General features: G+C 47.8%; 1 protein-coding gene across 6 annotated transcripts in view; it reads right to left on the bottom strand.

Moving 5' to 3' along the window:
* LARP4B (La ribonucleoprotein 4B) overlaps nt 1–12,150 on the bottom strand; it is an 88,927-nt gene that overhangs the window by 31,572 nt on the left and 45,205 nt on the right. For all 6 annotated transcript variants that reach the window (XM_032349892.1, XM_032349890.1, XM_032349889.1 and 3 more), the window contains one exon: nt 11,622–11,762. In XM_032349892.1, coding sequence (XP_032205783.1) covers nt 11,622–11,762 — 141 coding nt within the window. The remainder of the gene's footprint in view (nt 1–11,621; nt 11,763–12,150) is intronic.

The following is a 12,150-nucleotide window of genomic DNA, read 5'->3' as shown; positions in this document are numbered from 1 at the left end:
AATTTTAAAAGTCAAAGACCAACAAGAAGTAAGGAGAAAGGAAGGCATTTATTAACAAATAAGAACAGAGAGCTCGTGCCTGTTTCATATAGAGCTTTACCAAAATCCACCCCCAAACAGCAAAAGCAAACAATAAAACAAAGCAAAAAAACCCACAACCAACAGAATAAAACCAACGGACTTGATGAGGCTGGAAATTACGAAAGGCCCTTGAAACACAATCTAATGTCACTCCTTTGTCCAGAAAGGCCTCTCCTGGGCACTCAGTTAAACTCCGATCCCACCACAGATTCAGACATCTACTGTCTCCCGCACGCCAGGCACTGTGGCAACGCTGGTTCCTCAGCCTAAAGGCGTCCAACTCTGCTCCTGGAGGGAGAGGCAATGCGCGGCTGAATAAATAAACATGGACATCAAGTCAGAAGCAAGCGGACACCGAGGAGACCACCACAGGTGCGGGAGAGCAGGGCGGAGCTGCTCGTCCCAGCAGCCAGAGGGGCGCCGCCGCAGAGGAGGCGTGGGGCAGAGCCCGGCGGAGGGGACGGCAGGCCTGGCAGGGATCCGAGGGAGCGCACCCCCTAGCAGGCAGCTCCCCCATGTGCATAGGGGGACACGTGAGGGATGAGGCCACAGAGGCAGGGAGGGAGGCTGAGGAGATGAGAATTCTAACCTAAATGGGATAGGAAGCCGACGGACGTCTTGGAGCAATTTCTCTGCTCCGCTCTGCATCGGTGAAGGCACAAGAGAGAAGCAGAGCCTCGTTCGGAGGCCTGGGCAACAATCCAGGACCAACGAGTACTCGGGGCCACTCTAGGTGAGGGATGGGACTTGAGCCACGAACACAGGAAGACAAGGCCAGGGCGACGGGACGTGGAGCCAGCAGGAGACAGGACACAGCCAGGCCGGATGAGGGAGGACACGGGTTCCCCACTCAGACTGGCAGCACCCCGTCACCGGAGGCCTGGAGAAAGGCGGTGCTGGTGAGGAGGCTGAGGCAACAGTCCACCTGGACGGGGCGTGAGGGCACATGGGAGGCGAGCACATAGAGGCAGCTGATCCTGACGATGCTTCTGGAGAGTTCTGGTGGGGGAAGACAGGACATCGAAGGCGGTCTCATGTACGGAATTGGGGACAGAGCTCTGTGGAAGACTCCTCACGCGGCCGAGGCAGGGCCCCTCTGAACGTACGAGCCGAGGGGTCACAGAGGATGGGAGACAGACAGGTGTCAGGGGTAAAGTACTCTTCTGACAGCGCCAGTCCTCACAATTAAGACACAGATATGAGGTCATCTGCTTCTAGGCAAGAGAGAGAACCACCAGCAGACAGCTGGAAATGGAGGGGCCGTGCCAGCTGCAAGATGGCAGAAGAGGAGGTCCCCACTCATGCTCCCTCCTCAGCAACAATCCAGCGTCCGTCCTCAGACAAAAATGCCCTACGGCAGCTGTGGCACCCAGGGAGGAGACTGAAACCCGCAAGCAGTCCAAGGCTAAGCAGAGCCGTTTGAGAAAGCGGGCCCTGCATGCAGGCAGCTGACTTGCCAGAGGCCCCAGCTACAGCCTTGTTTGACTTGGTTCTGTCCCCAGCATCCTCTGCCAAGAAGGAGCCTTGCCCACCCAAGCCCCAGGTCATAGGTGCACAGACCTCAGTCCTGGCTTTGGACCCCACAATGGCTGATAACCCAGCTCCAGTCCCACTGGGCTGCAGTCCAGTTAGCATACTCGGTCATACTCAAGTACTACCAGGGTCCTGGAAGTGCGCTCCAGCCACCTTCCAGCTGGTCCCTGAGCAGGTCTGTTGGCCAAGGGTCCCAAAGGAAAATGCCTGCAGTCAGTGCCCCTAGAGACAGGCCAGCCGACCTCAGGGTCCTGAAGCACACCTGGGACTCGGCTTCAGCTCCTCCCAGCTGCACCAGTCCACAAGCAGTTCTGCCCACCCGGAGATGCGCCCAGGGACCAGGCAAGACCCACAGCCTGCTAACAAGCCCACTAACTCCACTGCAGACCCAGCAGCAGCCTCGTGACCCAGCTCCGACCCATCATGACTGTGAAAGCAGAGGGAATGCCATCAGCCCAAACCCACAGGAGAATGTCCTTGCCAGACAAAGCCAGTCTGTAAAGACAGGAAGAGGGGTCTGCTCCTTCAAATGCGCACCATCAAAATGCAGCGACAAGAATCGGCACGTATGACACAACCAATGGGAAACTAACAAGGCTCTAGTGACTGATGCCAATGAAACACAGATGGATTCAAAAGAATCACCTTAAAGAAACTCGGTGAAATCCAAGAGAACACACACACAGACAACTAAATGCAATCGGGAAAATGATGCAGAAACAAAGTAAGAAGTTTAGTAACAAAACAGAAGCCACAGGAAAGAACCAAACAGAAACCTTGGAGTTGACGAACACAAGGATAAACCCGAGAACTCAACACAGCACTTCCACAGCAGTCAGCCGTGCGGAGGAAGACTCAGCAAATGCAAAGACGGGTCACGTGACTACAGCCCCTTAGAGAGACGACAAGAACCAAGAATGAAGACAAGTGGGAAGTCTACGTGAGCGACAGGCACCACGCGCCCATCTGCGTGTGAACACCAACAACCTGAGAGAGACCATGTGCCTGTCTGCGCGTGAACACCAACAACCTGAGAGAGAGATCAAGAAAACAAACCCACTCACAACTGCATCGGAAAGAACAAAACACCCACGAAAGAATTCAACCAAGGAAGTGAAAGACCTGTACCCTGAGAGCTACAGACGCTGATGAAAGAAACGGAGTAAGACATAAGTAAGTGGAAAGACAGTCTGCACTTATGGACTGCAACATTATCATTAGAATGTCCACACTCCCAAAGCAATCCATAGATTCGATGCAATCCAACCCAAAGTTCCAATGGCATTTTTCAAAGAAACAGACCAAACAATCCTAAAACTCATATGAAACCACAAAGACCCTGAATAGCCGAAGCAATCTCAAGAAGGACAAAGAGGACTTCAAATTACGCAACCAAGTTAAGTGATCAGAACAGGCTGGTATGAGAATTAAAAAAGACACACAATCAGTGAACACAATTCACAATCAGTGAATAAACCCACACACACACAGTCAACTGATTGTCAACAAGGCTAACAAGAATATTTAATGGGGAAGAAGTGTCTTCAATGAGTGGTGCTGGGAAAATTGGACAGCCACATGCAAAAAAATGAAACTGAACCTTTATTTTACATCACATAAGATGTCATGTTGTTGTGAAGCAGACATAAATCAACTCAAAATGGGTTAAAGATGCATGTAACATCTAAAACTGTAGAACTCCTAGAAGAAAATGCGGGAGAAAAGCTCCCCAACACTGGTCTTGGCAACAACTTTTTGGACCTACACCAAAAGCACAGGCAACAGAAACAAAAACAAACAAGTGGGATTACATCAAACTAAAAGTTTTTGCACAGCAAAGGAAGCCATTGACAAAATTAAAAGGTCACCTATGGAATGGGAGAAAATATTTATAGTATCTCTATTTATCTGATAAGGGGTTATATCCAAAACATATAAGGAATTTATTCACACTTAAGAGCAAAACAAAAACCTGATTTAAAAATGGGCAAAGGGGGCGCCTGGGGGGCTCAGCCAAAGTTTAAGCGTCTGCCTTCAGCTCAGGTCATGATCTCCGGGTCTTGGGATCAACTCCCACATCAGGCTCTATCCTCAGCAGGGAGCCTGCTTCTCCCTCTCTCCTCCGCCTACTCATACTTTCTCCCTCATAAATGAATTAAATGTTCAAAAAAAAACTGAGCAAAGGGCCTAAACAGACATTTTTCCAAAGAAGATTTACCAATGGCTAGCGGGTACATAAAAGGTGCCCAACATCACCAGCCATTGGGGAATGTGCATCAGAACCCCGGTGAGGTATCACTCATCAGACCTGGCAGGACAGTTACCATCGAAAACCAAGACAACAAGTATTGGCCAGGATGTGAAGAAAAAGGAACTGCTGGGAATGCAAGCTGGGGCCGGCCCTCTGGAAACCAGTACGGAGCGTCCACAGAACGTTAAAACCAGAGCCGCCCTCCGGCCCAGCAATCGCACGACGGGGCGCACATCCCGCAGAAGGGACGTCAGCACCGGAAGGCTCTGCGCGCCCGTGCTCCCGGCGGCTCTGCTCACGGGAGCCCAGACCGAGGACCACCCCCGCGGCTGTCCGCGGACGCGCGGATGAAGACGCTGTGATGTATACACACACTGAGATACACAGAGTCCTGCCATGTGAGACAACATGAGCACCGAGGCACTACGCTAAGTGACAGAAGTCAGAGAAAGGGAAAAACTACATGATCTCATCTGCATGTGGAATCTACAAAGTCCAAACCATACAAGCAAAGGACGGACCCACGGCTGGAAAGTGGGAACCATGGGGAGGTGCTGGTCACAAGATACGATTCACTGACCAGCTCAGTGAGGTTCTGGGGGTCTTAGGTACAGCATGCTGACTACAGTCAACAATACTGTATCAAATGCCGCAAACTTGCTAGGAGAGTAGATCGTACGTGTTCTCAGCACACGGAAACCAGAAAAACAAAAACCCTCTGTGAGGTAATAGGTGTGTTAATTAGCTTGACTATGGTAATCATTTCACAGTGACTATATAATATCAAAGGATCAATGTTGGATACCATAAACATATTCAAATTTTATTTGTCAATTATACCTAATAAAGCTAGAAAAAATTGTAACCTTACCCCATTTTTCTTAGACTGTTTCCTTACGCTTTTGCCTTTCCTACTGTAGCTCCCATCCTCTTACCCTACCTATCGCAAGCTCAGTATGTGTAGTAGTCACTGTCTGTCTCTGCCAAGCAGAAGCAGCTCACGTACAGCAGGGGCTCTTGTCCGCGACACTCACTGATGCATCCCAAGTAGACAGGGCACATGGTGGGTTCTGAATAAATACTTCTGAATGGAAAAACAAAACAGAGTAAATGAAACAAGTTTTCCAGATGTAGGAACACTGGTCCCTAAGAGATGTGAGACCTACAACCTTCCCAAGCCGGGGCTCTGCAAGCGGAGAGCTAAGAGGCACAGAAGAGGGTGCCAGGACGGCCGCACCCAGTGGGCACGCTGAGCTAAGAGGCACAGAAGAGGGTGCCAGGACAGGCCGCACCAGGAAGGCCTCACAAGCAGGCAGCCCTGTCACAGCACGGGTGTGATGCGATCCCAGGAAGCGGGGAAGAACCACCCAAAAGGACGAGAAGCAGCATGCATCCCTCCCTCACACAGGGCTGGAAGCAGTGCCTGCTCCCACCAGCGGGACCAGAACGCCACAGCTACACAGAGCATGCAGCCTTGCCTCGGGGGCTGGAAGTAACTGGCTCCTAAGCAGCACTCCATTCCTGCCTAACAAACCTTAAAACAAGATTTTAAAAGGATCACACTATTTCCATGTCAGTTAGATGCATCCTGGAACAATAATCCAACTATCTAAAGAAAGAAATACAAAAATACCAAGCACCCAACCAAAAATTACCATGAATGCCAAGCAGGAAAAGTCACCCATTAACGAACAGTGACCTAGCAAGAGCAGTCGACACAGGTGTAAACACTGACCAAGATAATTATCATGGCAACTGTCCACATGCTTCAAAAGTTAGGCAGAAACATGAAAAATATTTAAAAGACCCAAATCAGACTTCTACAGATGAAAACTACAAGGTCTGATACGAAAAACATACTTGATGGAATTAACAACAGATTAGACATTAGAGAAGATTAATGAGCCTGAAGACAGATATACCAGAAACTTTCCAAAATGAAACCAAGAAATAAGAATTTTTTAAAAGGACAGAGGACGGGCGTGCCTGTGTGGTTCAGTGATTTCAGCCTCTGCCTTCGGCTCAGGTCATGATCCCAGGGTCCTGGGATCGAGCCCCGCATCGGGCTCCCTGCTGCTTCTTCTCTGTCTGCCTGTCTCTCTGCCTACTTGTAATCTCTGTCTGTCAAATAAATAATAAATAAAATAAATAATAAAAATAAAATAATAAATAATAATAATTAAAAAAAAAAAAAAAAGGAGAGAGGATCAGTGAACTCAGACAACTTCAAGGGTCTTAATAGAGGAATAGCCAGCGATCAAGAAAGGAAAGAAACGGCCAGGGAGGCACCGGGGGAGGAGCAACATTTGAAGATATTATAGCCAACATTTCTCCAAGTCTGGTGAAAACATTTATAAATCACAGACTGAAGAAACTCAATGAACACCTACCATAAGAAACATAAAGACTGTCTTTAAGTTATATCATAATCAAAACGCCCAAGACCACTGATAAAGAAAAAGGGCTTGACAAACAAAATCTGACAAGAGAATTCTATACAAAGCAAAAATGAGTGTAAAATAAAAATGCTTTGGCTGAAGCAATCCACCACAGCAGATACGCACTACAAGAAACATCCAAGTCCTTTAGGCGGAAACAAAAGGGTACCAGAAGAGCTCCAAATTTGCACAAACGAAGACCACCAGAAGTGATGACCACAGAGCACCCCTAACAAAAGCAAAATACATATTCTTCTCAAGGGCAAAGGGAACACGTACTAAGATGGCCCAGATTCTGGGCCACAGTACAAATCTTAATAAATTTAAAGGGATTCAAGTCATACGAATTACGTCCTATGCGTACAAGGAGATTAAATTAGAAACCAAGAAAAAAAAGGTTCCCGGAAAATCCCTAAATATTTGGAAACTAAATACCAGACTTGTAAATTACCAATGGATCAAAGAAAAAAAATTCAAAAAGAAATCAGAAATAATTCTGAGCTGCATTTTTCAAAAACCACACCCACGATGTCTCGGAACTTGTGAGGCTGACAGACTACTTCGGAGACTTACGGAAGTGAACAGCTACCTCAGAAAAGAAGAAATGCCTCTCATCAACGAGCTCCGTTTCCACTGTAAGACACTAGGGAAAAAAGTAAACCCCAAGTAACCAAGAGGAAGTAGATCATACAGATCAGAAGTAAACCAAGGAAAGCTGAAGGAGAAAAACAATGGAGGAAAAACAACTAAACCAACTACTGGTTCTTTCAGATGATCACCAAAGCTGACGAACCTCTACACGGATTTATTACAGGGAGAGCAGAGACACGAATTACCAATAACAGTAAGGAGTTATGTGACACAGCTGCAGATCCTACAGACGGTGAATCAACACAGCATTAGGAGCAAGTCTAAGAAACAGAGTTGACACTTCCAATGACGGGGACAGAATCTTTACAAGACCCGAGTAACTAAAACTCCCTCAGGAAGATACAGAAAACCTGAGTAGCCCTACATGAAAAAGCAAACTGTAGGACCACCTGGGTGGCTCAGACAGCTGAGTGTCTGACTTAGGGTTTTGGCTCAGGTCTTGGTCTCTGATTATGGGTTTTCAGCCCCGTGCTGGGCTCTGTGCTAGGTGTGGAGTCTACTTAAAAACAAACAAAAGCTACAGCTGAAAACTTACCCTAACACAAAACCCTAGGCCCACATAGCTCTACTTCTTCATTTAAAAAAGAAATAACCTCTTCCCCCCCCTCCCAAAAAAACTGCATAGGAAAGAATACATTGAAAAGAAAACTACAGACCAACATCCCTCATGAACGCAGGTATAAAAATTCTATGCAGAATTCTGGCCAATCTAATCTAACAACGAATCAAGTGTGTTACATCATGACGCAGCGAAGCTTATCCCAGGATAAGCTGAATACATGAAAAATCGTCCTAAGACTAAACGAGAAAAGTATGATCATTGCCACGATGGAGAAAAAAGCAGGACAAACTCCAACAACCCCTCCTTATATGAACTCTCAGCAAGCCTAACAGAAGGGCACCTCATGAACCTGATAAAGGTCATGTACGTAAAGCCAAAACTAACATTACACTTACTGTAAAATGCAGTGTCTCTCCCCTACGATTAGTCAGACGTTTGCTCTCATGATCTGCTCACCTGTTTTAAGTAATCCCTGCACTCACCGTGGAGCTTGAACTCACAACCCTGTATCAAGAGCCACACACTCCAATGACTAAGCCATCCAGGTACCCCTCTGTTCACCTTTGTAATGAAGGCTCTATCCAGGGAGATCAGGCAAGACAAAGAAGTTAGAGGCAAAGACAGACAGAAAGATAAAAAGAAAAAAGAAAGAATGACAGAAAGACAAAGAGAAAGAAAGAATGAAAGAGAAAGGAATCAGACTGGATAAGAAATAAAGCTGAATGTATTCACGAATAACATGACTATGCAAAAGATATGGAATCCACAAAAAAGTTCCCATAACTAGTAAGTGACATTAACATGTTTCCAGAGAACATCAATTTAAAAAATTAACTGTATTTCTACATACTAGAATAATTTCCAATTAAATTTTTTAAAAATCACTTACAACAGCCCCCCCCCCAAATATGAAATACTTAAGGATAATTATTTAAGTACAGAAGACATGGAAGACCAGGACACTGAAAAGTAAAAAATACAGCCGAGAGATATTAAGGAAGACCTAACACCAGGTGTAGACATGCAACAGCTCGCATGCACCACACGAAAATGCCATTTTTCGGGGCACCTGGGGGGCTCAGTGGGTTGAGCCTCTGCCTCCAGCTCAGGTCATGATCTCAGGGTCCAGGGATCGAGTCCCGCATCGGGCTCTCTGCTCAGCAGGGAGCCTGCTTCCCCCCCTTCTCTCTGCCTGCCTCTCTGCCTACCTGTGATCTCTGTCAAATAAATAAATACAGTCTCAAAAAAAAAATTTTTTTTTGAATGTCATTTTTCTCCAAGAGATCTATGGATTCGATGCTATCCCAATAAAAATCTCACCACTTTGGAGACAGACACTGACCAGGTCATTGTAACCTGTATGGAAATGAAAAGGAGGAACTAGAATAGCCAAAATAATTCTGAAAAAGAACAAAATTGGAAAGCTAACACCGCTTGTTTTTAAGAATTACTTCCAGTAATCACAACAGTGTGGCACTGTTGTGAAAACAGATGTAATAGATACACGGAAAGGAAAGACACAGTCCAGAGATAAACTGACACGTGTAGGGACAATGATCCTGATGGCAACACAAAGACAGCTCAAAGGAAAAGGGGAAGTCTTTCTAGCAAATGGTGATCGAAAAAAGACTTTGCTGCTGTACCTCACACTATATCCAACAATTAACTGAAAATGAGCCACAGACCTTAAAATGTAAAATTTAAAATGTTCTCTCTCTCTGGGAGAACACCTTTGTGACTCTGGATTAAGCACAGATTTCTTGGATACAAAACCAGAAGATTCATAAAAGAAAAAAAGATTAAAAAAAAAAAAAAAAAAAACTAGACTGGGGCGCCGGGGTGGCTCAGTGGGTTAGATATCTGCCTTCAGCTCGGGTCATGATCTCAGGATCCTGGGATCGAGCCCCGCATTGGGCTCTCTGCTCAGCAGTGAGCCTGCTTCCCCCTCTCTCTGCCTGCCTCTCTGACTACTTGTGCTCTCTCTCTGTCTAATAAATAAATAAATCTAAAAAAAAAAAAAAAAAACTAGACTACCTATAAAATTTAAACTTCTAATTTTCAAAAGATAATGTCACAAGAACAAAAGACAAGCCACAGACCGAGAGAATGTATTTGCAATTATAAACCTGATAAGAGCTTGTGTACAAACATATAAAGAACTCCCAAAACTCAGTGATTAAACAACCCAGCAGGAAAATGGGCAGAAGACCCAAACAGATCCTTCACCAAAATGGTAAATGCGTATGTTAAAGATAGTCGACACTATTAGTCATTAGGAAAACGAACTTAAAAACTACAGTACGATCCAACCACCTTCTGAAGGGCTGAAATTAAAGGACTGGTCACAACGGGTGGCGCGGCCGGGGATTCACTCCCTGGCGGACGTGCTCACGGCAGCACCACTACAGACCACAGCCCCACCATTTCTTAAGAAGATAACCTACCAGATGATCATCGGTTCCGTTCTTATGTATTTCCCCAAGAGACGCGAAAACATACATGTATACCAAGTCCTGCCTTATAAGTGTTCATAGCAGCTTTATTGGTAAGAGCCCCACCCCACACCGGAAAACACCGTAATATTCACTAGCAGGTGAATGAAAAACCAACCGAGGCACAGGATGGAACAGAATGCTGCGCTCGGAAGAAGCAAACAATGACCTATGAATGTCACAACGTGAGTGAATCCTGAAATTAGTAAGCCAAGTAAAGAAGCCTCACAAAAAGCACACATGTCATAAAAATCCATTTATATAAAATTCTAGAAAATGCAAACCAACGCAGAGTGACAGAGAGCCTGTATCAGTCAGTGGTTGCCCTGGGCAGGGAGGGGCCCAGGAAGCTTTCAGCGGTGACAGGTATGCCACGATCTGGACGGCGTTACAGGGACACACACATCTCACCAGACACGGCAGAGAACAGAGTGGGAGAAGTCAGGAAATCGACCCGACCGCGCCCCCAACCGTGTGCGCCAAACCAGGGCAAATAAAATCTACAGGAAAGCTGGGCTCCACTTCCGGCACGTGATGCTGCTCGTGCGTCCGTGCACAGCTCTGCAGCCCGAAGAAAGCGGAGGAGCGCCAGGGTCTAGGAGGAAACAGAGGGCTTGCCCCGGCCGTCCAGGAGCCCGGCCACACCGGCCCCGCGGCAGCACAGCTGGGAGTTTGCGATCCCGAACTCAAAACGACAGCACTGCACACCGCATGTTTGGTTCGGCCACCGTCAATCCGGCCAGGACCACACACACCCGAGGCCGAGAGCGCACGGATGGAAAGAAGGGAGACCCGGCTCTGGGTGACGGAGGCAGAGGCGGGAGGAAGAGACGGCGGGGGCGCGAGTGCCAGCGGCCACGTGAAGGCAAGGTGTTCACGGGGCTCGCCCTGACGGGGACACACCAACACGGACGCGCTGCTGCGCCCTCCACATTGCCTCCTGGGAAGCCTGCGCGGCGACACGCCGGAAAGGTGGGCCTTCTCGAGATCGCGTGTGGCTCCGGCCTGTCCCCTGGGGGACCAGACACACTCCCCGTGCCTCTGGTCTGCGTGACTCCCGTCAGCCACCTTCGGCGAGTTACCTGTCCCGCTCCCACCGCCCCATCAGCCGCTCATGAGGCAGCCGCAGCCCGGCCCGGCCCGCCGTCTGCGGGGCCTTCGCACTGCGCTCGCCTTCCAGACACAGAACCATCTCCCTGACGTGGCTCTACGCGGCCCCCATCCCGGCCCCACGACAACCGCTCTTCCCCCGGCGCCCCGCGCCTTCTCCTCTGCAAACAGCCTTCCACTCACCCGCCCTTTTCATGAAGCAGCCACTCCGCAGGCTCCGCACTCACCGCCCCGCGCCGCACTGTCCCGGACGCCTCGCCCTGCAGTCCCCCTCCCGCTTCTCCCAGTCAACCCAGACCCGCCTTCCAGGCACCCATGGGCTCTCCCGCTCCCTGCGGCGACTTCCTGACAGAGCTCCGTACCCACTTACGAGGGAATTTCAAGGAGAATCAAAGGAACCAATGAAAGGCACGGTGTTTGGAGGAAGACTTAAGCTAAATTATAAGAAGCAAAATGAAAAAGCTCACACTCTATATAAAAATGAGTTCATGTCACAGCCTTACCGGTCTCGCTATTTTCAGGCGGAGACTCATGTTCCGAGCGACCCAGAGCCAAAGAGCTCACCGCCGTCTGGTCTGACTCCTGCAAATCTGACAGCGCCACATTCTCACGACTTTTGTCACCATCACCATTGGCATCCAATCCTGTAATTAGGAATTTGATCCCAAAAGACAAAATCAGAAGAGTAACTTTCTTTTTAAAACAAAACAAAATAGGGGCGCCTGGGTGGCTCAGTGGGTTAAGCCTCTGCCTTCGGCTCAGGTCATGATCCCGGGGTCCTGGGATGGAGCCCCACATCGGGTTCTCTGCTCAGCGGGGAGCCTGCTTTCCTTCCTCTCTCTGCTGCCTCTCTGCCTACTTATCATCTCTGTCAAATAAATAAATAAAATCTTTTAAAAAACAACAAAAACAAAAAAAACAAAATAAAAGCTTACAGCTGCAGTTACTTCAATTTCTGCAACTTGGACTCCTTGGTTCTTCTACTATAACCACAACACAGATCTTAATTAACAATTTCCTTTTTCAATTCTT

The sequence above is a fragment of the Mustela erminea genome, chromosome 6 (genome assembly GCF_009829155.1).
Source record: "Mustela erminea isolate mMusErm1 chromosome 6, mMusErm1.Pri, whole genome shotgun sequence".
Lineage (NCBI taxonomy): Eukaryota > Metazoa > Chordata > Mammalia > Carnivora > Mustelidae > Mustela > Mustela erminea.
The sequence above is the reverse complement of the archived record's forward strand: the minus strand, read 5'-3'. Positions and strand labels throughout refer to the sequence as shown.